Source organism: Lycorma delicatula, chromosome 7, assembly GCF_047948215.1.
Source record: "Lycorma delicatula isolate Av1 chromosome 7, ASM4794821v1, whole genome shotgun sequence".
Taxonomy (NCBI): Eukaryota; Metazoa; Arthropoda; class Insecta; order Hemiptera; family Fulgoridae; genus Lycorma; species Lycorma delicatula.
In genome coordinates this window covers 103,877,782-103,904,693 of record NC_134461.1, presented here as the reverse complement: position 1 = coordinate 103,904,693, position 26,912 = coordinate 103,877,782, and the positions used below count along the sequence as shown (strand labels likewise).

The 26,912-nt window shown below is 30.9% G+C and overlaps 1 protein-coding gene across 2 annotated transcripts; it reads left to right on the top strand.

Moving 5' to 3' along the window:
* The first annotated feature begins 71 nt into the window (after positions 1 to 71).
* Positions 72 to 24,535, top strand: LOC142328023 (kinesin-like protein KIF3A). 2 transcript variants are annotated; one of them, XM_075371466.1, is made up of 10 exons: positions 72 to 311; positions 731 to 844; positions 1,834 to 2,039; positions 4,754 to 4,944; positions 8,959 to 9,089; positions 10,054 to 10,245; positions 13,279 to 13,459; positions 15,789 to 15,993; positions 21,537 to 21,717; positions 22,040 to 24,535. In XM_075371466.1, the coding sequence occupies exons 1-10, from the start codon at positions 306 to 308 to the stop codon at positions 22,286 to 22,288; spliced, it is 1,656 nt and encodes a 551-aa protein (XP_075227581.1). In that variant the 5' UTR covers positions 72 to 305; the 3' UTR covers positions 22,289 to 24,535. The 2 variants fall into 2 exon arrangements, with proteins under 2 accessions (XP_075227581.1, XP_075227579.1); XM_075371464.1 differs by having other exon boundaries at positions 73 to 311; positions 731 to 952.
* The last annotated feature ends 2,377 nt before the right edge of the window (positions 24,536 to 26,912 follow it).

Here is a 26,912-nt window from a genome sequence, read left to right as displayed (position 1 = left end):
AGCAACTGAACTAATCCAAACCACCACCGCCAAAACGCGTGTCACTATGGAAACGCTTCAAGGACAACTTGTGGTTTGCAAAACCTTTAACAACAGCAGTTTAACTGTATATCAGTAATAATTACCCAATTTGATAACAGCTGTTTTCTCCAGATATAGCTGATATTTGAATTTGTATCGTTACTTCATCGCTTAAAAGAATAAATGTGTCTGTAAATAATATATGTTGAATGATGTTTCTGTTTTAAGTCGTAACTGTATTCCTAATATAACTCTTATTGCAATATTTACTAAATTAATATAAAATGTTGGTAGGTACAACATTTTCGTTATATTAAATGTAATATATTATATTTTACTTATTATTAGTAATGATTGAATAATATACATTGTTAAAACGTGTTTAATATGTCCAAGGTCGTAATAATAAAGTAAGAAGAAAAAAATTTAATTTCCAAAATATGTAAAGTTTCTCGTTACTTTATTTTTTTTTTTGTTAGCGTTTTGTAGATGATGAATTTAATTTCTTGAATTATTAAAGTAAAATTTGTTTTCTTTTGTTTTACCTAACCTTTTTTTACCATGCATAGTTAATTATCACTAATGTTGATTCTTGTGTATTAATTATACTTTTTTAAAATCTTAATTTTAAAATTTACTTTAGTAATCTTATTAGTTAATGAAACTCCTCTCTGTTATAATTGTAATAGGTGATGTTTTATTTCTTTAGATTAAACAGATTGCCTGTTCTGTAAGTGAAGTAGAAGATGTTATTAAAGTTGTAATTAGAATTTGCCCATTAAGCACAAATGAGATAGAAGCTGGATGCAGAGAAATTATTACTGTAAGTACATTAATTGGGCAGATATTTGTGAGAAATCCAAAAGCAAATTCCCGTGATCTTTCTGAAATATTTACGTTTGATTATGTTTTTGACACAAATTCAAAAGAGGTGAGAAAATGCTTTATTAAGAGACTTTTATACATAATTTTCAGAAATTCTCTGTATTTTTATACCAGTCTTCTGTAAAGTTAATTGAAGAAAGAAAATTGTTGTATGATGAACAGAAGTATTAACAGTAGGTGTTAATTAAACTAATGTGAACGTTGAAGTCATCTAAATATAATTTCTAGCCTTCTGGTTACTGCACCAATTGATTTTTACAACAAACTATGTGTTAGGAACATTTTGCATCTACAAATAAGTGACCTTTGTAATAGAAACTAGAGAAAATGAATAATTTCATTAATATGCATTAGATATTATAACTTTAACAATTTTCAAGGAAATCTATGAATCAGCTCAATACAAGTATCATTACTGTACAAGCTGACAGAGTGAGCATATATTCCCTTTGTCGCCTGACTATAGACAGCAGTTATTAATCTATGCTGTCTTAATTGATCTTTGTTATTTGAGATTGTAGATCAACAGAATACTGATGTTAAATTTTACATCATACTAAGTAAAACTTTGAGATGCATCATCTATTGAAATAAGCTTATGGAAAGCCATAATGCTGTGCTGTAAATGTGAATCTGTTTCTAATCTTTGTATGGTATAATTTGGCACTTTGCCATAAAGAGAACTTTGTTTACAGGAATTCAGTTTAATTTAACAGGTAATACAATTTTAACCTGTGTAACTTAAAAAATAGGGTCTGAGAGTACAAAGCTCACATGGGAAATAGAAAGGTGGGAATACAAAGCTCACGTGGAAAGGCAGAATTTTCATGGATACTATCAAATTAATAAGGATGCAAATTTTCATTGTTTATTTTTATTCCCTGAAGCACTACTAAAATTTTTACTTATGTTTTTTTTATTTTTTAGTTGGATGATTATAATGCAACAGTATGTCTTCTAATTGACAAAGTTCTTGCTGGTTTTATTGGAACGATATTTGTGTATGGGCAAACAGGGACTGGCAAAACCTACATAATGAAAGGTATACGTACTGAAGCTGAACAGAGAGGTATCATACAAAATTCTTTCACCCATATTTTTGGACATATTGCAAAATCAAATGAAGATTCAAAGTAAGTATAGTACTTTAAAAATTCTTTTGCACATATTGCTTGGATGGAATGTAATAGTTTTATATTCTTCTGTTGCATTACATTATCAAGTTTTGTAAAAATAGAAGTATATGAATTTTAAATGCAAAATAAGTTCGCCTAATAGATTTATAAGCAAATAATATATTGAAAAAAAGTAGCAAAGCTAGTGCACATAGTGCTTGGATTGATGAAAAGTGACAAAACTAGTACACAGTTACCTTAATTTTTTACCCAATACAAGCGAGAGGATGATTCATACTGATATTAATATAGGTTTGTTTTAACAGAACTGGAAATGAATGACAATTACAGGAGTAGTATTTTATTGATCACAACGTACAGTGGTATGTTGTGATTTTGACATAATCCCTTTAATCTTTGGGTTCCCTCCAAATCATAGGGATAGAAAATTGCTTGTGGCATGTGCCATTTTTACATGTGATGAAAATCCTAGAACACAGTAAACAACAAATATGTGGAGCCCAGGCCCTTGTTTGGTCCCAGACTTTAAAACGTTTTTAACACTTACTAATGGAGTAAGGTTTCACCTTTGGGACTTGAGCATCATTTCACCACCTACGTAATAAATTGTTAGGATGATTTAAACAAACTCTAGGCATTTTGCAACTAAAAGACCAATTAAAAGAAATAGTTGTAAATATGTAATACGTAACGTATTACATATTATGTATGTATACATATTATATATACATGTATGTTACACACAAAACATTATGTATGTATGTATGTATGTATGTATGTATTGTGTGTCTGTTCAGACACACAAAGCACTCACAATGATGTGTTTACTGGTTCACTACTCTCACAACTGGCATTATTATGATTGTGTGCTATACTAGATCACATTTGTACATGTCAGAACCTGCACAGCAGTAACAATGCTACCTTTGAGTTAGCTCATTTGGTTTCATCATATTTACAATGCTCTAGGAGCTTTTACTTGGCAATGGACAAATGGATGAAGAAAGTTTTAAAATATTAAAAAAAATTAAAATAACAAAAAAACTGTGTGTGATGGAGAAATTCCAAATACATAATTGAAAGCAGGATAAAAAACTGCATTAAGTACACATATTGGTACTAGACAAAAGTAATGTTGACCAGTGTTATTAAATCATGATTAGGTTTGGCTAATTCATTTTATGGTTTACATGAGACAAGATTCCAATATTTTTATTTTTCAACTTTTCCTATTTTATTTTTAATTTTCTTCCACCTTTTTCCTATCTTATTTTTATTATCTAATTTTCACTTTTTCTTCAATGGAGATGATTTCATTACCCATTCGTTATTGCTGCAGGACTATAGTTCAAATTCATTCAAAAGTATATACACGCTTAACAGGATTAGAACATCCATGACTAATAATGGTGTAATTTAGTCACTGCATAGTTGACATTTATTTTTACCTTTTAACAATCAATTGTATTTATAACTTTTGTTTTTAAAATTCAAAATTCTTTTAATATATTAATTTGTAAAGGAAATAATTATAATGCATTACACATAATTGTTCTTGATGATGGATTAATATCTGAAAGCGCTCACAATAATAAAAATTATTATAAGTGGAAATTATTATACAATTAATTTATATCAATACCAATAGGCCATGATTAATAATAAAATTATGTATTACAACTTTTGGGTTTATTTTAATCTTAATAAAAAATGTTAATAAACAGTAAATTGGTAATAGTACTTAGCAGTATAAAAAAACCCACCATCCTGTGTCCTAAATATATAATATTATTTTTTTAACTTGTTTTCCATAAATTACCAGTTTTCCAATTTCTCTAATACATCTTTTTTTTTTTTGAGATAATAAACTGTGAACTGAGCTAATATGCTGGTAAAACTATGAAGAAATGATGTAGTAAGGGAATAATAGAAGTAATCAGTTTTCTTATAAAAAAGTAATTTTTTAAAGATATTTTTGAAATTTTATTATTTCGTAATATCAATAAATTAAATTAAAATGAGAAATTGATACAGAGTAATGAACATTGAAAATTGCAATAAGGAATCTTGTACTATGAAACTTTCCTGCTAAAATATTATTCATTCTTTAACTTTATAGAAAAATACACTTTCTGATTTTCACAAGAAAAAAGGCTGTATTAATTTTTCTGGTACATTACTTCCCAATCTTTCTTATAACTGTGACATATGTAAACCACCTGAGCTGAAAACCCATCACTGAAGAGATGTTTTTTCTTAAGTAAATAATGTTCAATGTACAGTCTGTTTTTGAAGTTAATAGAATAAAAATGTCATGTCCTAATATGGAATGATTATTGTTGGAAATTGCTATTGGTGGGAGTGACATGTCTGTTAGTTTTGCCTACAATCTTTACAGTTACAGCGCTTAACATACATACATACATACATACATACATAGAAAAACACAAATTGCAAATGAGGTTTAGATGTAAATTAATTTTTTAAATTGTGAATTTTTTCTTAATTTAAGTCAATAAAATTGATATTTTATCTGTTTATAATAATTCTTTTGCTTAATTTTATTTTTCATTAATCTTTTCCCCTGATCCTTTATTTTACACAACAGTTTGAAATAGTAGAATTTGTGATATTTATATATATATACATATATAAAAGTTATTGGTTGTATAATTTATCAACAAAATGTAAAAAGTTTAATTCTTCGATAGGTCTATCGTTCGAGTTTCATATTTTGAAATATACAATGATCAAATTAGAGACTTACTGAGCAAAGATCCAACAGTTCACCTAGAAGTTGAAGAACATCCTGATATTGGTGTTTATGTGAAAGATCTTTCAACTTACATTGTGAACAATGCTGATGAAATGGATAAAATTATGACTATGGGAAATAAAAATCGTGAGTCAATTGTTTTCATCATTATAAATTTATGGATTGGGTAAGTGTACTATGACTATGACTGCTGTTTAGAAGCTTAAGTCCACTTTCAATGAAATGTGTAGTTAAAAATCTAACTGCATGATGTGTACAGCCCAACCCCTGTAGGAAAAGACCACCCACCTTGTGATGATTCCGGTTGCCACACCTCACCCCCTGTTCCTAGCCCTGATTGACTTTAATGAAGGTCATCTTTTGACGCCTCTTATTACATCTGTCATCATCCAGGCCTTAGTGGGCTACTGTCATCAACCAGGCCTTATAGTGGGCTACATCTTGTATAGCCAAAAGGTTTTATTTGTAAGAAAGTATATCAGCATTCATTTCTCACTTTTAATTCAACATTCAAAATCTGAAGTAATAAATAGTGTATGAGATAAATATGTTGTAATATATATATATATATGTGTGTGTGTGTAATATAAAATAACCAGTTATTATCTAAACCAGCAATGTCAGACAACTTCAGCTTTTGGTGTGTTTTATCAACCACCCAGTTCTTACCAGTATTTTGTCATCAGTTCTTTATTGATCATATTTTTTTTCTTGAACTGGAGCTTAATTTTTTCATGTTAAGATATTGACTGCAAAGAAAAAAATCTGGATTAGATTCCATGTGAATATGTTCAACTAATTAAATTTTTAAAGTGATCCAAATGGTTTTCTCCTGTTGCTTTTATTAAATAAATATTCACTTAATCCACTCTAAGCATAATCCTCAAATCTGCAGCTTTCAAGCACAGAATCTTGCCATTTTTTTTTATTAATAGGTAAAGAAAACAAATAGCAGATGTATTAGATTTTATAGATGTTAAAACGTGGTAGAGAATTTTCTTTTAAATGATTATCTCAGATTGCTGTGAAATAGTATCTGTAGCCAGTTATAGTTGATTGGCTTAAATTAAAATTTACAAGTAGGCAGATCAGATGATCACGTTTATAATTGACAAAATGTGACTTTGATTACACTTAAAACCAGGATTATAATATTGTCAAGTGTAGTTGCCAGTTTGCATATCTTAAGTTTAGATTCATTGTGATACATCTCTCCACAAAATAAGCATGTACCACCTATCTTTTAGTTGTAAAATTTGTCATGTATATCTTAAACCATTTACTTATTGTACATTATCGTAAAAAATTGGACTCCATAGTTTTAAAAAGAGAATATCATATCTTATTTATTGTATGCATTAATTTATAAACTATCATTAATTATAAATATCATTAATTTATAAACTGATTGTTATAAAACTCATTACATTTTAAAAAATTCCTTCTTAAATAAGAAAAATATTCTGAAGGAACAGATTAAAATAGACTATATATAAAATCCACTGGTAAAATCAATCTTGATATGTTTTTTATAATAAAATATTTTATGTTCATGACTTGCAGTTTGTTAATAATAAAATAGCACAACATAAGACATGAAACTTTACAAAATGTGTTTTTTAATTAACCATACATGTTCTTAATGAATACAAAATTATTAGTACAAATTGGCTGACATTAAACATTTATAGATTTCTAGCTGTGTTTAAAAGTAATATAGACTGGTTTTAATGGAGCATAAGTAAGAATAGCATAAAGAACAAGTCTTTATGCTTTATTCCATATTTTTTTTTAACATCTCTCGTGTTTTAATACAAACCTTTGTGGAGTATAGGTAATACAGATTTTTCATTCCTAAGCTTACAATTTTCAACATAACAAATGAAAAATTTTTTAATTATTCTCTGTCTCCAACAATTCTTAATGATTTTTACATCATTTTCCTTGTTTACTATTATGCTTTTTTTGGACACAATTATGGTTTTTTTCTATCTTCTTAGTTTAAACAAATTGATTCTGTACCTGTAATTTGATTCTGTGAACATCCATGTCAGGCAGTACAAATTGAGGTAATTAAAAAATAGCTCTATTATATTACCTACAGACAAGTTTCTATTTTATTAAAATAAAATATAAACTATTTTTTCTCTTGGCACTGAGATACTTGCTTAAAGAAGTCCAGCATTAACCTTTTTTATATAAGGAATATTCCATTTTAATTGAACAAATTTTAAAAACCTTTATTGCATCACAATTTTTGATTTTGATATTTGGTATATAACTATACCCACCTTGAAGTGGCCAAAAAATTTTTTTTTTGTTTTAAAAAATTTTTTTCTTGATTTCTAACTTGCCAACAGGTAAAAACAGTCATTTTCATCACTTTTTCCATGAGTTGTAGCATTCTTATTTCAATTGAATAGAGGTCAAAAAGGATTTTTGGGAATAGTAAAGATGGAACGTTATCTTAGTGCACCTTAAGTCATTTTGTTACATAACCAAATCTTGTAATGTTTACTGAAGTTATGTTTAGAAATTTTGAGCCCAAAATTAATGAAGGGCTTAGGGTAATTGCTTTATAGGTTTACCAAAGCCAAAATGTAAAAATTATGTCTGCTGCCTATGATGGCAAGTTGTAGTTAGGCAAAGTCATTGAAGTACACTTTTAGGCAAAGTCAATATCAAATACACTTTTTCCATCTGCAGAGTCCTGGTACTTCATTCAAGAAATCATTGAAACATGGGTTCAACTGGAAAATATTTTAAAGATTCTCATAGCTTCAGAGCTTTTTCTATTAACTACTGGAAGAGGACACAACATTTCACCAAAGATGAGCAAGAACTTTATCAGTTCTACTCAATAAAAACATGGCAGCAGCACTAAGTTATGTTAGTTAAGTTTATCAAAAAGTGCAAGATTTATTCATAACTTTCATTAGCAGAAGTAAAATAAGGCAAAAGTGAATTGAACAACTTAATGTATTTGAATTATTTTACAATTATTCTGTAATTGACTGTTTATCATTTTGCAATTGACTATTTATTAATTTCTTTATTTACTTATTTGCATTTCTTCAGATTGCATATGAGCTTAGTTGTAATTTTTATAACCTAAAAAAATACATATCTGTATTTTTGAATACGTTGTGTATGGTTAGAAGGAATTTTAACAGTTTTGTTGGCTTCATTACTCGTCTACCCTTTTGAATAGCAATTTTTAACTTTAGCAGTTTTATGAAAATCCTTGGACCCTAAGAATTAATAAGTACCTTGATTTATCATTATAGGATTGTTGATCAATTTGTTCCCTTTCAAATGGAAGAGGTGCGACTTTACATGATAAAAGCATGGTCAAACTAGACAGTTGTCATGTAAACTAGTTTGACCATGCTTTTATCACTCTCCAAAAGAATGCCAAAAGTCAAAACCTTGCCCTTTTTGTTCTGATGGTAAATCAGTTTTTCTTTTTTTCATAATAAACAGCAGAATTGAGCCCTCTGGTCATGATTGCCTCCCAAAGTAACACCAGAAGAGTACATATTTAAATGCTATAAATATTATTTGAAATACAATATTAATATTTAAAAATGTTAATTTATGATATTCATCTTGAATTTTTTCCAGTTTTAATAAGTAATGGTAAAAATTAAATGGCATTTAAAAAGCCTTCAAATGATCCTATCTCTCTCTGGCTGTGATAAGTTGCAGCTGTTTAGTGAGAATAATAGTGCTTATTAATGCAGCCAGATTCTTTTAGAATGGTTGTTTCACTTTCACACCTAAATGAGGCTTGATATGGTGTACATTTACTTAACAGTATATTTAAATTATTGGAAGCATCTTTAATCTTGACATTGTATGATTTTCCATTTTCAAGTAACTTTTAAGTAACATACAAGCATTGTGGTTGTGGTATCTTTATCTGAAGACTTTTAATGGCAATTAGAAGTCTAATAAATTTCCAGTTAATAAATGACACTGAATATATGAAGTGAGTAATATCTATAGTTTGAGGACTTACTTTTTGGATAATCCTCTGATTAAAATAGATATGCTATGTAATTGTAAAAATTTGTTCTCAAATATTTGCTAATAGCTGTTAGTATAAGATCATTTTTTTTTTAAATTTTTGTTATGCAGGTGTTATTACTACAAATACTGAGAGTCCACGGTCTCATGCAATATTTTCAATAACAGTTGAAACATGTGTATTAGGAGCAAATGGTGAAGAACATATAAAGATAGGACGTCTTCATTTAGTTGATCTGGCTGTATGTACTGACTCTATATTTCTTTTCCATTTTAAAGTACTTAAAAAATTAAAATAAGAACAATACAATTGAAAGCAGTTTATAAATTCCATGTTAATGAGTATCTGTTTAAACGAAAGTTTATAGAATAAATAACAAGATGGTCATTGGTCAAGTATGTATTAATGTGATTGATTTGTAAAACCAAAAGTGTCTGATTACAACATTTAATTCTATCCATGAAAGGTATCATGGTAAGTATAAATTATATTGTATAGATACTTTCTGAATGGTATAAAATTTATTTCAGAATTAAAAATTTTGTGACACCAGTTTGGAACCATTAATTTTGACAGCTAGAAAGTGCAAAGGATGAACAAATGTAGTATTTGTGGAAATTTAGATGGACTTAAAGGCAGTTTTTCATGATATCATTATACATGACAAAAAAATGTTTGTATCTACCCAGTTGAAGAAACTAGAAAAACATCTTAGCACATACTTATAGTAGAGAAAATTTAGTTATTTTAATTTATGTATGGACTAAGGAAAGTAAAGATTTTGGTTACTATTGATTAAATGGCTCTTTCACATATGACTAATTTATTTTTTGTTGGGATTCAGGAAAATATTAACCATCTTTTGAGACAGTTAGGAAGGGACAATGTAAAAAGAAAGAAAGAACAGAGATTTATATTTTGAGATTAGATGTACTAAGAAAGCACTGTACTTAATAGCAAAGCTGTAATCACATAGCAAACATCTCATGGTGTGATGATTTAAAAATAAAATTCAAAAACCAGTACAATTCTAAAATTATTTCAGTGACTTAAAATTCATTAAAAAAAATTAATTTGAATTAGATCTTTAATAATACAATGTGTGTGTGTGTGTGTGTGTGTGTGTGTGTGTGTGTGTGTGTGTGACTAAATGTGTAAGTTGTATGACTAAATAAACTATTATATTTATTGATGTGCCTTTAAAGGGTTCTGAGAAACAAACTAAAAGTGGTACTGTTGGACAAAAGTTTCGAGAAGCACCAAAAATTGACTTGCCATTATCCACTCTTGGGAACATAATCTCTGCATTGGTTGATGGAAGATGTACTCATATACCTTACCGTAATTCTAAACTTAACCATATTTTACAAGATTCATTAGGTGGTAAAACTGCCATGGTAAGTTTGTATAAAATTGGTATAAACACTAAATTTCATTTCATTACTATACAAACATTATAGATGACATAATTTAGAGAATTTATCATATGTATAAATTTACATTTTATATCATGAGTATAAAAGTTAATATGGCATTTGAATAAAATCCCTTTTTTCTAAAGCCTTACACAAAATTTTACTAATTACCAGAGAAGCCTGTATAATCACAATGTTAAAAAACAATAATATTACTCATTTAATTTTAAAAAGCTTACACAAATAGAAAGCGTAATTCTACCTGGGGTTTCTGAAGTTGTGTTGGCACTGTTCATATTAAAATGAAAGGGAGGGGGGTAGTGTACTGTGACGGGATGTCATAGGTTCTTAGGTCAGTGAGTCATTTCTCCAGCAATTCATTCCCACTCATGTCAACTGAGTTTTCTTTAGAGAAGAAAATGATTAACTTTAATAAAAAAAAAAAACTTACACAGTTCTGTACAAGAAGACTCTACTTTTCATTTCTGATACCTTCATTATTTTGCAATCAAACAGTTTATCAAAGTATAGTGCATACAATGAAAATAAAAGCTTGTGTTGAAGGTCAAAACTGAGAACATTACCCCATCTAATAGTACAATAAATGCAATTTTATTTATTCATGTTTAATTTATTACCATTTTCATGTTTCATTAATTACAATTCATTATTATGTAATTAGTCAAAGAATTTTATTTTAGTTGTAATGTAAAAAAATCTGTAAAAAACTGTATTTAAAATTAAAAAGGTACTACTGTTGCATGGATGAATATTGTATCCCTAATTACACTAAATTAGACATTTTTTTTTTTTTTTTGTATAATATTTAGAATTTTCAAATTTCTTTTTTTTTTATAAAATCTATTCATTGTTGATTGTACTATTAACACTTACTTGAAATTTTCATTATGTCCAGTTTCTGTCAAGTACACAATCTTCTGTCTTCATCCAAGTCATTTTCACTATCACTTTCTAAATTTATCACTCAATCGGCGATTGAATCTTATTTTCAGTTTCATTTTTTTTTACATGTTTGCAGCATAATTTCCAATCAACCTTAAGTCATTTCATTAATATGAATGGTAAGCTGGAAGTCACAGACTCCTGTGTTTTTTTAATAGTCAAAATGGTATTTTATTTTTGAATTTCTTTGTAATTTAATCATGTCTTACAATTTTGGTTTTAACATTGCTTTATTAAATGGAATATTCTTTTAACCAATTAATCTTGCCTCTTTCCCTATCACTTGAATTTTTGGAGGCTTCTCTAGAAGTGAATTGTGGTGTGCCACAGATCAGGAATTAATTTTTCAGATGGAATGAACCCCCATTTCTCCTCCAGCGTGGAATATGCTTAACTGATCACCCTTATTAATTGGCATTTTTACTCCTGCATCACTGTCAACCAACTGAGTTTGTTGATGATTTGTCCAAAATCAATGATCAAAGAATTCTTTTCATTTTTTTTTATTCAATCTTTTTTGCCATTTTTCTTAAATTCTACCTTCTTCACTAGATGTCTTCTTTCTCAATCAAAAGTTTCCTATTATCAGTTTTACATCAGTTAAACCCAAACCCTAACTCTTTCGGGATAGCTGCTAATGTAGTTATAGAACCTTGAAATTGTAATTTGTTTAATGTAAGCAGTTCATTATATTTTGTATGAAACTGTTCAGTTTATAACACCTTGATCAAAATTGTGTAATCCCCAAATAACTGGTTTTACTTTTTATACTTTTTGGTGAGCTGAATGAGCTTGACTACAATTTTTCAAAGTTTTCTTGAAATCCTACAAGCTGTAACTGCAACGGTTCTTTTTTCACATTTTTGAATGTGTATCAAATGTTTGGCATCTTCTAATTTTCCTAACTTTATAGCCTTTCTTTATAAAATCATATACATTATTTCATGAGCTTGACTATGGAGTTTATTCTCTTCATAAACAATGTGTACAATAAATAATGAATATAAATATTTATTCAGGGCTTCTGCCCACCCAATCAAATCACTTAAAAAAAATTGCAAAACAAGATTTTAAAGTAAAATAACTGTAGTACTTAGGTAATAAAATAATAGCTATTGCAAAAAATCATTAACAAAAACCACAATGAATTAACCATAACATGCATTACATTACAGAAGGAAACAACTAAACCATTCATATCTGGCACACAACCAGGAATTGAACTAAATCAGTTTATTGAAAATAAACAAACATTAGGATTGCATGTTAGTCAAATTACTTTGCTACATCGACAATACAACATCTATCACAAGTGCATATAAATATAACAGAGATGGAATATTTTGATAACCAATTCATTTTATAACTCACTTGGAGGGAGTGTAATAATTTAATAAAAGTTTGTGTAAGATATTTGTTTTCTTACTGCATACAGTAAGAAATATTTATAAGTATGCTAAATATCTTTAAAGAAATTGTCTGAAATTAAACAAAATAATAAACTCGTAATTGTGGAAAGAATTTTTGTTATTTATGAAAATAGTTACATGTTGTATTGCAGGCAGAATAACTCTGTTTCTGAATGAATCCAATTTTCAATCAAATTTTCACATGAAACAACTTCAAATACTTGTCTAGCATCTAAATTTCAATGAAAAAAAAATTCATATTTTTTGGAAAACTTAGCATAAACTCATGAAATTTATCTAGTATTTTTGGAAATTTTTAAACCACAAATTTTATATATATATATATATATATTTATATATTTTGTCGAATAGCTTTAATGGCACCTTAAAAACTTTAAGGTAGCCCTAGCCCTGAAAAGGGCAGATTGAGGTTTTTTAAGTGATTGTCCTGAAAAGGACCATTTTGTGTTTTGTGAGATAGCCCTGAGAAGGGCTGTTGGATGTCAGGTTGACATCTATATAAACTAGTACTGTTTATTATGAACTATTGGTAGTTTTGCAAAAGAAATGCATTATATTTTTTTATTTTAATCAAGTTTATTTCCTAGTATGTGTATTCAGCATTTTGTTGGTTTATTTTCAGTGTGCTACCATTGGCCCAGCTGATTGTAATTATGATGAGGCTAATACACTCAGAAATGCTAATAGAGTAAAAAATAATTTTAACAAAGGTCGTATTAATGAGGATCCAAAAGATACTTTATTAAGACAATTTCAACAAGAAATTAAAACGCTAAGACATCAACTTGATAAGGATAGTGATAGTAAGTTTTTATACTCAAAATATTTTCTTTTTTTCTGCCCAGTTTAGGAATTTTGTGAAATGGCTCATTATTATAAGTTTTCTAGTCTCGTATGAAAGTATTTGTATCAGCCTTATCTGCAAATTTATTAAAGGTCTTCACAAAATAGGATTGAAATCATTACTAAAGCTTCTCCCTAAAATTGCTAGACACCACTTTCCACATTACCTTGTGTTAAAATCGCTTATTCACAGTTTTCATATATAGTTGTTTATACAAGTATTTGGTGTAATAATCTGTAGAACCATATTTGCAGTAGTCTTTGGGGTGGAATCAATAAATTGTGTTGGGGGGGGGGGTAAAAAACCCAGTTTTTAATGTTTGATATACAATAACTTTGTTAAATGACTAGAACACAAAACTTAAAAAAAAAAAAGTGTAGCAAATTTAATTCTGAACAAAATGGTGTAAGATAAATTGAATAAAACAAAGATATGTTAAAAATTTGAATTTTATTTAGAAGCAGTACACTAAAGTGCATTATACATACCAGTTTTTAATGTAAGAAAATGAGCCTGCAATTTTCAATACATTTCTTGGTATGCTTCTAGGTCTAGTGCACTATTTCTTAATAAAATTTGAATTTTTCTAACTTTTCTTTGTTTTATTCAACTTATCTTATGCCATTTTGTTCAGAATTAAATAATCTACAGTCTCAATTTTATTGGTTTTCACCCAGATTTTTCAAAATACTGCAGAAGCTGTTCTGGGACCAATTTTGATTTTTTAGGTCAAAGACCATAAGAAATCACTAATTGTCATTTAACATTCTAAAAATTTCAATACTACCACTTCACGAAGGTAGCTGAAATCTGAGGGAAATCTTTCACTAGATGTAACTCGAAAATGAAGTATTTATGACTTTTCTCATTATTTTCACAAGTAGAATAGTTTATGAAAGTCCCATGGAACTTTGTGGACACATCGTGTGTGTATTTGTATGTCTGTGATGACAGGCAGATATATGTAAATCTGCCACTATAAAAGTATCTGACCTCTGCTAGTGATGGTTCAGTTTGTGTATTTGAAGCTTATTATAGGTTGATAATGCATCTTGTATATTTTTAACCAAACTACTCCAAGTGTTTACCTTATTTACAGAGTTTGACATATTCTATTAAATTTACCTCAAGAAATAAAGGTTTATTGACATCTTGTTATTATAAGTACAATGTAAAAATCTCACTCACTAAGAGATTCTAATGACATCTTCAGTAGAATGGTAGTTCTGTCTGTCTAGTAAAACGTTTATTACTATAGTAAAACGTTTATTACATAGTCTTGTGGAACTAGGTGTGTACCCCCTATAGTAATAACTGTATTAGAGGTTACCATCCATTATTTTTCAGTTAGTAAAAATAATAAACTAAATCATTTATTGAATAATGGTCAAGTTTGATTTCAAAATTTACACCTTGCAGTACTAAAATTTCTGCTAATGAGAAAATTATATATATACACATAGACTAAATCTCAGAACCATAAGTACAATATAAGATAGTGATAAAATTAAAAATTAAATTAATTCTAGATAAAATTGAAAGAAAAATAACAAAATTAAAGATAATAAAAATATGAAACTTTGTCATCAATTTCACCCAGAATCACAGGCCAATTGATTAAAAAACTTTCTACATCTTCAATTATCAGCCAATCATAAATTGATACTGAAAACCTTTTTAGTCTTCTATGGATTTAAATTCCCTTTGTAAGAGATTAAAAGTTTTTGGACCTACGTATGAATAAAAACATTTAAATAACTTAATTCTTGGCCTAGGAGGCCAATAATAATGTAAATAAATGTTAAAAATTATTTTGGTAACTAACTAAGCTTTTATAATGTACTTAATAATATACAAATCAAGGTATTTTCTTTTCAATTTTTAGGTTTTTGTTTGGTAAACTTATATACCAGTTTACTTTGTCTTAATTTATCCCAAAGAAAAACTTATTTAAAAATAGAAAAAGTATTTTTTGTCCACTACAAGGTGGGTAGTTACATATACCAAATATCATCAAAATCAAAAATAGTGATGAAATAAAATTTTTGAAAAGTTGAGTTAATATGGAATATCCCTTTTATAAATTTCATTTTTGTTATTTTTATTTTGCATTTGAATTTCTTTTCCAGCAGCACACATATACATACATAATAGTTTTCATATATCATGTAATTGCTTCAAATGAACATTTACTTACAAATATTTATACTGCATAACTGATTTTCACTAAATTATAATAAGATATTAATAGATTAAAAGAATTACTCCTTATTTTATTTTTTTAATAGTTGAATACACAAAGTCTGAAAATAAAGTTGAGGAAAGAGTAAGTGAATATAAATCTGTCAACAAAAATTACAAAATGTGCAAAGTTAAACCAATGGATCCAACTGGTGCTGAAGGTTATGATCAAAATACTAAAGAAAATATAAAGTACAATATTGAACAGGTTACAAATGATGATTTAGCTCATGATGACCTTACTGTAGCAATGTGAGTTTTATTGATGTTAGAAATGATTTATACTACTCTTTATTGAACTTTTAAGTACTTGTTTTCAAATGTATTGCTGCTTTTAAATACATTGGTTACTTTCAAGTGCTTTATTTAGGTAAACATATGTAAATTAAATATAATCTAAATCTGTTTTTACATAATGTACAGATATTTCAAACTTGTTACATAGAACATCAGTAACATAGAACAAATAAGTAATACATATACTTGTAACTTCATTTTTACATAGGTTTGATTCACTAAAGGGATTGACTGTCACTGAAGATTGTGAAAAAAAGATCAAAAAAGTATTTTGAAGAGAAATAAGTTAGTTCACTTTGTACTGCATGCTGCACAAAATATCTAGTAAAAATGCGCAATTCCTTCAACTAAACTGAGCTAGATCAAACTGCAGTTATCAGTGTCATCATTACTGTTGCTACTACAGATATTGTACCATTTGTTATTATTCTCATCTGTAATCTGTTTTAAATTATTAATGTTTCAGTGCAGAATTGTTTCATTATTTGCAGTTATGTCTTTAAAAAATTTCTTATTCAATTGAGGAAAGGGTTGCTTTAGTGAAAGCTTTTATACATTTTGGATCCTTTAAAGAAATTGTAAAATATTCACATTAAAATTTTTGAATGAAAGTATCCCAGCAAAAAAACAGTCGGTTAAAAAATGCCACAGTGGGGTTTGTTTCTTATGCAAAATGAAATAAGCAAACTACTGTTTCAACTATAGAGGTCATAGTCAATATTCAAAAACCTTCCAGTGCAGAAATATAAAGTTATTGTTACAAAAATACTTGTATTGAAGTAAGATTGTTCATGGTTTAAATTGAAGCCACATTGTGCATCAACTTTTATTATTGCATCTGGCTTTTCAAAAGCATTGTTGGTGGCCTGTTAATGTATTTCATATCAGATGAGGCACGGTTAATGCCCCATATCTGCTCATGTTAATTAGCACAACTCCAGATATCATATGATGAACCCACCGGGTTGGTCTAGTGGTTAATGCGTCTTCCCAAATCAGCTGATTTGGAAGTCGAGAGTTACAGCGTTCAAGTCCTAGTAAAGCCAGCTATTTTTACACGGACTTGAATACTAGATCGTGGATACCGGTGTTCTTTGGTGGTTGGGTTTCAATTAACCACACATCCCAGGTATGGTCGAACTGAGAATGTACAAGACTACACTTCGTTCACACTCATACATATCATCCTCAATCATCCTCTGAAGTATTATCTAAACTGTAGTTACCGGAGGCTAAACAGGAAAAAGAAAAGAAAGATATCATATGATGAAAATCCTCATCAGCTGTTTGAGAATCCACTTCACAAAGAGAAAATCAGTGTAAGGTGTGTTTCTGGTAATTGTATAATGAACCTCATATTTTTTGAGCTGGTGGTCACCCAGTTTCACAAGCTTGCTGTCTGAGAACTGTTACAACGGTTTTGCGCCCTTACTGTTTAGACGATTCATGCTCTTTTCACGGGGATTCAGAGGATTTGTTCAAGCAAATCACCTCATCGTGGTGAAGAGTGACAACAACTCCTGGTTGGAAGTCTCTGTTACGAGCAAAGGGGCATTTACCCTTAGTCCTGCTCGCACTCTTTTAGAGCAGGGGCCATAATCTGTAACTGTGTGTTGGATCTTTAATTTTACACATTTGATCCAGTAGCGGTGAAGAGGTGCAAAGAGTGACAGGAAAATACAGAAGGTCTCCAACTGCCTGTGGCTTGCTGCAGGTAGTCATCATGCTTGTGGGCTTGTGCCCAATATCTAAGTAGAAAGAATACAGCAAGCATTTTGAGTTTGTGTACTGTTAGGTCAGGGCATCTCCAACCACGACAGATGTTAGTGAGGTAGATAAGAAGCTTAGCTGGAGGAGGAGGTGGCTGGAGCCTTATCCTTGACCTCCTTGAATACTGGTCCTGACGATAGTTAAGTAGATATAGGGGTGACCACCCAAGAGGGTATGAACTCACTTTGAAAAGTTTTTGCAAACTGGGGGCAGACCTGGCAGAGCTCTGCTCCTTTGGCGTGTGATGTTTGGCAGAACTGGGTGGCTTGTCTTCCTATTTAGCAAACCCCCAAGTGTACTGTGCTGCTACCAAGAAAAGATTATTGCCCCAACTTGAATTCTTCCAAGCGGCTTTCACAGCTCTCGTCAAGGGGTTCGAAAATCTTGTCTCATGGCCTTAAGTGACTGTCTGAGAAACCGGCCCTGGGCCTTATGCAACACAGTGTAGGTATGCTGAGGTAGTCAGAGGCAGACATGGAACCAGCCAGTCCTCTAAGAATCTTGAGTTTGTGTTTGTTAATAGGGCAGAGGGCTCAGCTGTGTCCAACAGTCAGCTGAAGAAAGACCTCCAGGTTGCCCTTCAGGGTGATCGGAAAGATCTTAAAATTAGGAACGTTAGAGACCGGCAAGGGATTAGTTGAGGTAGTGGATGATACGGAGACCATACAGGCAATTAGAGATTCCGCTGCAGTTAAGCGATTGAATGTGAAAATAGACCTGAAAAGAACGCATAAGCCCCTCATTAGGGAGCAGAACACTGATTTGGATGAAGCTGTCTTCCGGCAGGCTTGCAGGTTGGTCTTTAAAACGGGTAGGCATGATACCCAGAAATATCACGGAGTTTTTGAGGTAAGTTCTGGTCACTTTCAAAAATTTTGCCTGCAGGCTGACTATTTATTGATTTAGGGTCCTGTCAAGTAAAAAAGTACATGGACAGCCAAAGCTGCAGATATGGTCACAGGGCTAAATTTTGTAAGTTTGCCTTGGTGTGTACCCATTGTGGCGAGGAGGGCCACAAGAATGACAATTGTTCGCATAGGTCTGAGGCTGCAGCCTGTGCTAACTGTAAAAGATTGCACAAAAATCATGAGCACTCAGTTGTTAGTAAGGAGTGTGGCTGTTATGCAAGGACCATTATGCTGTATTATAATTCCCTAGATGGTTAGGTTCAGTCAATTAAATGCCCAGGCTTATGAAGTCCAGGTTGAGTTAGGTGAGATTGTAGAGAGATGGAGTCTCAATGTTGTCCTTCTGCAGCACCCATATGTAATTTGGGGTGATTGCCAGGCTTTGACAGCTGGAAAAAGTTTTGTGTATGGCATACCTGTATGTCTGCTATTCTGTGCAGGAAGTTGCCTGATAGTGCCTTTGTAAGGCAGGTTTCTGACGCGCATCATGTTGTGGTCAGACTTTCCTTTTGTGGACAGAACCTTACAGTTGTTAGTTCATATTTCCAATACAGGGATCCGACTGAGGAACACTTAGTGAGATGGGATAGGATCCTTCGTATTGTGGGCAATGGTCCAATCCTTATTGGTGCTGATGTTAATGTGAAATCACTTTTCTGGCACAGTGGGATCACTGTTCATGGCAGTGGCACAATTGACAGTTTCATCGTGCAGCACAATTTGGAGGTCTTTATTGTTGCAGACTATTGGCCAATTACATCTGTATGGTTAACAGACAACGAGCCTTTTCAGGTACAAATATTGACATCACCATTGGTAGGGACATCCATGACAGGATCCTTGGCTGTCTGTGGTCGACACCTGTTCTAGCGATCATCAGTTGATACTATTCAAAATAGTGGATGAGAGCTGCAAGATTGCCATGAGGGACACTGTTTGGAGACCAGACTGGAGATTTTTTCTCAAGTCCTGGCATGACCATGTCCTTAATATTTTGCTGAATGATTTTCTCCCGGATGACACTGTTGGGTGTCTCATACCACAGGCGGAAAGTCACAATTTTTGAGACCAACATTCAATCTTCTGAGATTGTGTGTGTGCCAGGTGATCAGTAGCATGGCATGGCACAAGGCCCCCAGATATGATTGTCACAGTGGAGCTCCTCGTCTGAGTGCTTCCAGTGGTCCTTAGTCTTCAAACCAGAATATATAATAGGTTGCTCTTTGCCAGCCACTTTCCGGCGTGCTGGAATCATGGAGATTTGGTTTTTTTGTTAAAAGGTGGCGACGAAGATCCTACTGTTATTTCTTCTTACCGTCTACTAACGCTCTTGCCTGTGATTGGCAAGGATTTTGAGAAGGTCCTATATTTGCATATTAATGTTAATTGGCCACTGATCATTTGCTGATGGACAATCAGTATGGTTTCTGACCAGGCAAGAGCACTGAGGATGCCATACTGAAGGTGATTGATATAGCTTTCTCCAGTCCATGTAAATATGTGTTACGGGTTTTTCTGGACATATCTGGGGAATTTAACAACTTATGGTGCCCCTCTACCCTGTTTCAGATGCAGAAGCGTAAGTGTACACAAAATGAACTAGGTGTGCTCTCAAGTTATTTCAGCCATTGGACAGTTTCCCTCCTTGATGGAGGCTTGGAGGTTCATAAGACCTTAACTAAAGGATGTGAAGATGTCCGTTGAGGCCTATGTGAAGGCGAAATTTGATATGTATTTGACGCAAATGTCTGCCGAAGCATTTACATCTGTGGCATCCTGACCAAGGCCTGGCTGATGACTGTGAGATGTAATCAGTTAGAGGGTCTAAAGATGATCTCTGGTAAAGCCCCTCAGGGCTTTCAACAGAGGGGGTGGTGTGGTGCCCGGTAACGTCACAAGGTGGGAAGTCTTCCCCCTACGGGGTTGGGATGTCCATACTGAAGTCTACTGAACAGTTTTTGAAAAATTCTATGCTCAGTTAATAGAAGAGCTGCACATCAAATGATTCACTAGCAAGTGTTGTTCATGCTGCTTTTACAGAACAAATTTTCACAGTGGTGGCTCATCACATTCCCCAGATTTGTTTAAAATTTTTTTTGTTTGAGAGACAAACTGAAGGTGACAGTAATCAACTAGAAAGAACATGACAGCATGAATCAACAGCATTGACAAATATGTTGGCATAAATCAACATGATTTCAAACACAAAAGTACATCATTGCACCAAACGCTCACTTTGATCATCTTCAACTTTTACTAATTTAAATACTGAATTATTTTAAGTTTTTTATCTCATTCATAAAATGTTACACATCACAACTGTGTAGTAGTATGTAACAATTTGGTTTTTAATTTCATCCTGTATTTACATATTGTGTAAACAGGTTTTTTTTTTGTTAAAATTATGTTTAGGAAATAATTACGCAATATAATATTTATAGGTTATTACAAGACAGCAGAAAAAGTAAATGACAGTCAGAATTTTTAACTAATTTCTCATTGCCCAAATTTTTATTAGAATATTTAGTTAATAAAAATGTAATATAGCATAATACAAGGTTAAGCATTATAGTTTTAATGTTTATTAACCTGATAATAAAGTATGTATAATAAAGTCTTAAAAGTATGGGACTTAATAGTGAAATGCTAGAGAAAATAAATGTTTAAAAACTTTTATTTTTGCAAGATGATTTCTCTCTGCCAGTAGTAGATGCTTATTACAACTGTTGTGCATGGTAGATCTATAGTACAATCATATGAATTTATAATTTTTAATTTTCACATGATAAATTTTGTAATAGTTCATAATTCTCTTTTCAGGAGTGAACAAAAGCTTTTGAAGGACAAACTTATCACTTTAGAAAAGAAAATTCTTGTGGGTGGGGAAAATTTGTTAGAAAAAGCTGATGAGCAGGAAAGAGTGTTAGAGATATCCAGATTAGAATTAGAAAAACTAAGTTCTGAAGAAGAACTATTGAAACAACAGTTAAAAGAGAAAGAGGTAAGATTTAACATGTTGGTTTATTTTATTAAATCTTACAAAGTGCTAAGAGAAAGTACTGTTTATAATTTTCATTTAATACTTGTAACCAAAACATAAATCCAGCAAAAAATTGCTAGTTTTAAAATGTATCTGTGATGTATAATATTGATCATTACTATGAGTTTAATAAGTGTTGTTTTTATTAACCTGTATATTGTAAGATAAGATTTCATTTAGCATGCATAATATCCAATAACTGTTAACAATGCTCTAATAAAATAAATTAAAATAGCATTTCTTAGTTAATATACTACTAATATTGTATTGTATTTGCTCTCAGGCAGAACGTGCTGATATGGAAGCAAAACATTCTAATCTTCAAAAGGAAGCAGTTAGTTTGTCAATGAAACTGAAAATACTACAGGGCCATTTAAAATCAGCACAAGAAGAGCAAAATGATATTGCTGATGATAATGAATGTGAAATGGAAGGAAGATTAGATATTGCTAGACAGTTAACTAAAGAAATTGGCTTGCAAGAGGCATTAATAAAAATGTATATACCAGATAAATTCAAGGTTTGGCTCTAAATTAAATATTTGTGAAATTAAAAAATTTTCAGGGGGGGGAAAGTGAATGTGATTCATTCATTTAGTTGAATTATAAATATTCCTTCAATACATAATTGTCACAGAGCCCACCTATTTGGTGGATGTTGCATGATTAGTATGTTTATGTGAAGAATGCAATAACTAGGTGAAGGCTTTAATTCATCGCTTATTTCAATATGCCTGACATTGTAGTTATTACTCTTGATGACAGCTTTTATCTTTTTTGAGCATCAGATTGTGTGATCACCTTTAATCTATGGTAATAAGTTATTCAAATATAAACTGTAACTTTACTGAGTGGACTGTCAAATGTAAACTGTAATTTTCTTCATGGAGTGAGGAGGAGCAGTGAATGTGGTAGGCCACTGCAGGTAGTTGTACAAGTGTAAACGGGTGCAACTGGCCAGCCACACCCCCTGTAGGTCACATTCTCACATCAGTAGCAGAATGTCTGAGGAATAATTATATTTGTTGCACAACTTATAGATTTCTTGTCAATAAAGGTGTCAAATATTCCAAAATTTTAACTCTCCTCCAGGCTACCCTCAAAATTCAAATGTTGATTGGACCAAAAAATTTTCAAATGTCCGCAATGCAATGAAGAACAAAAGCCATACACATCATCCTTGGACCAGCATCAATAATAATTCAGGCTCTTTTGTGACCTTGTGGGAAGGTGAAATTCTTCCATGAGGTAGGCATAAGTGTTGGAAGTGTGTATACAATGTTGTCACATACTCTTGGATACAGCAAAGTGTACCAAGGTGAGCTTCATGTCTGGAAAGACATCTTTCCAGACAAAGCCACATCAAAATGGCTTCTGAATTGCTTTGAGGAAGGAGAGGCATTTTTGGACAGTGATATGAGACTACCGCCGTACATTGTATTGTGATCACCACTACTACACTCTGAAAAGCAAAAGAACAAGTATGGAGTAGAGGGAAAAAAGGAGGGGCATTGATCTAAGACCAAGAAACACTTCTCAGCTAGAAAAGTTCTGGCAACTGTGTTTTAGGACGCTGAAGGTGTGCTGCTGATTATCTGCAAAAACTGATTGTAGATGATAAATGCAGCATACTCCTGTCAGTTATTTGATGTCAGGACTACTTATTGCAACAAACGATGTTGCAACAGATTCCTCCTTATCCCATGGTTGCATACAGCAGCTCTCGCTAAAATCCACTGGACACATTTCCACATTTTTGGTTTGCTGAAAGAAGCTTTAGAAGAGGAAAGATTCAAAGACTATGCCGCAGTCAAACATTATGGGCACAATTGGTTGTTGAGGCAATAACTTTTTTTTTGATTAGTCAGGGAGCTCCTGATGTGATGTATTTCTTCTGTTGAGGAAACTATGTAGAAAATAAGGTAATTTATTCATAGTTTTAACTAATTTCTATAAAGCTATGTAAAAAAAATCCAATATATATTTGATGGTTCTTTTACATAAGTTTTCATTAAAAGAAAATGATTGTACCTCACCTAAAAATCTTTTGTAAAAGCCATTGTAGCTTAAGAGTGTTATCATTTTTAAAAGCTTCTTTTTCAGTTTTTTTTAGTTAAATGTTCATCATTCAGTAAAGTTAAAGTGTAAACTTGTATTCTGCTAGTTCTGCTAAATTGAGCATAAAAATGTTTACCTTCCAGGAAAGGCTAACCATAAAAATTTCTACATCTACTTAGGTTTTATAAAAACTTTAGAGGAAAATTTTGCCTCAAAAGAATAATGGATGCCATAAACTGAATGCAACATATTTTATTTTTATTGGTATTTAGAAATATTATTTTGAATTGTCTTACTGTATATACGTTTATTGGTTTTTGTTAGTGGAATATAAAGGAAATACTTTTAAATAGGCTCCAAAAAAGAGAGGCTGTCAATTTGCCCATTATGATTGACTTTATCAATCATAATGACCAAATTTTGAGAGCCTCTCTTTTGTAAAGTTTTATCAATATATTACTGATTTTGATGATTCTTAGTTTAATAAGAAGGTTCCTCAGGGTACCACTGTAATTTTCTTACATTTAATGTTTTATATTAAAAATATTTTTCATTAAATTGTCTGCAAACCAAATAAAAACATATGTATTATAAGTTCTTTCAAATAAGTAGAAAAGATTCTGTAAAAGCTGTTTAAAAACAGAGCTTTACTGTTTTAAATTAAAATTATATATTAAGAATTTGAGTCAGGTGTAGACATTGTCAATAAGTTATATTTTAGGTTATTGTTAAACAGGTTTGTTCAATACAGTAAATAAAATGTTGGATTACTTGAATTCCAGATAATACTCTTGTCTTATTCTTTTACTTATTATTGATAAGGAAGGTTCCCTATTACTGACCTCCTTTCATGATTATATTAAATTGAATCGATATTATATTTGTGATCTTACAAGTGATCAGCACAAATAGTTTTTCATACGAGTACGCTATCTGTGCAGGTGATGAATCATTTTAAATCAGTTTGTGGAGGCTTATTTTTTAAAGATTTATGCTGTTTTGCAAGTAGATGTAAAGAGCCTAACTATGGGGTTAAATAGTGCTCAAATTGGTGTGTACTATTTGAAAACGTTTTTGGATGCCATTTACAGTTGAAGCTCTCCACAAATAAAATATTGGCTGGTCCCTCCACAATTCTGTACTAACCTGTGTAATTTAGGCCTTCTTTAATGAAAAAATCTTAATATTAAAAAGGGAATTGAGTTATGTAGTCTAGTTATACATAACCTGTACTGAATTTTGTGAATAGAAGAGCCAGCTGGATGTAATTCTGTGTTTTAAAATAATTAAATGTAGATGTAATTCAAAAAACTTGTCAACCTGTTGTTCATTAGTTCTAATTTACAGTCTATATACGTACTCTATTTCTATAATTGTACTGTACCTGGAAAACTCATAAGGTCATGTGTTCAGTACTGCTTGCTACTCATTAGTAGCAGTACTTTAAACTTAGTATAAAGTGCTGCATAAGAAAGTTTATTCAGGCTGTAATATTTTAATTTCCTGAATTAATTGTATATTGTGGCAAGTCATTTTCTCTGGAAAAAGTTAAAATTATTCATTTGCTGGAGAACAGGATAAAGCAGTACTACAATTGTTCTGAAATCAACAAAACCTGCCATTCCCAATCAAATACCTATACTGAAAACAAAAGCTGAATTCTTTGCAAATAATTTAGAAATAACATTCAAAGTTTCAGCTGGCTGCATAAATTTAAACATTAACTACAGTAAAATTTGTGGCTATGCCAAAGATGTTGACATTGTTACAAATTATTGGTTATAATTACCAGTCATATGAAAATTAAAAAAATTTTAAAATTGTAAACTATAAATTGTAACTTGAAATATTGAAACTGAACTAATGGATGAGTGAATGAGATGCTGAATTAACTACAAAGAGTAGCAAGATTCTTTTATTAGTGTGTAATTAATTATACAGGATGTAGATATCTAAGGACTCAAGTAAATTAAATGACTAGGGTCCTCGATAACTGATTGATCAGTGTATCAAATAGCTGAAAGACCATTACAGAAAGAAAGTGGTGCTTTTGAAGAGAGAGAAAATAATGTTAAAATTGTATGAATCGGCTCTGTTGTCTTGTCAAAGCATGGGAGACTGGACAGTTATGAATAAAAGTTCAGTGTTCCACCAGTCTGCATTATCTAACTTCAACAAAATGGTTAATAGACTAACCATCCTAGTGATAATGAAAAAAACAAGGAAGAAGAAATGGATCAAGCAATTCTACCTGTACTTCAAAAGAGAGGCCCTTCATGCAATAAGGCTGGTGGTAGTATCAACCTACATAAGATGCCATAGTAATGCCATAGATGACACAAAATAACATTGAAGATGATTATTACAAAACAATCATGCATTTCTTTAGAAGTCATCACTTAAAATAATTTTTACTCATAATTAGTCAAAAATTAACACGATTTTATGAAAAAACTTTACCGCATGTAAATAAACAAATTAGTAAAAGTTTTTATATTACTATTAGTAAGAAATGTTTTTAAAGTTTTTCTAAATAAATTGAGTGAAATTACAGTTGTATTACGTTAATGTGTTCTTTCCTAAAGACCTTTAAACAATCCTCTAAAGTCTATTCGATAACTTTGTTACTATTATTTCTATTGCAGAAAAAAATTGTTTTATCTCCCAGTTTCACTTTCTTAATTTTATATATTTTTCTGGTATAAGCATGACTGCAGATGCAGATAGAAAGGTATTTTTTCTAATTTTTCCAGAAACAAAATTCCTCTATAATGAAAATTTATAGTGGACATACAGAATCATACAGAACTTCAACTGAACCTCTTGTCCTTTTGGTAAGTAAAAATAATTTTAAGAACATAATCAACAAAATTTAGTTTATCAAGATGTTTTTAATTATACATTTCTAAAGATGTAATTAAAAAGTAAATGTTTTACTGCATAACAAAAAAAAACTATGTATTGTTATTTAGGAACTCATTCAAAAACATGTACACTGGAATAGTGATATCGGAGAATGGCAGCTGCAATGTATTTCACACACTGAAAATAAGTCGAAAAAATTGATAAATTCCAGTCCAGAATTAAATCCAGAAGTGA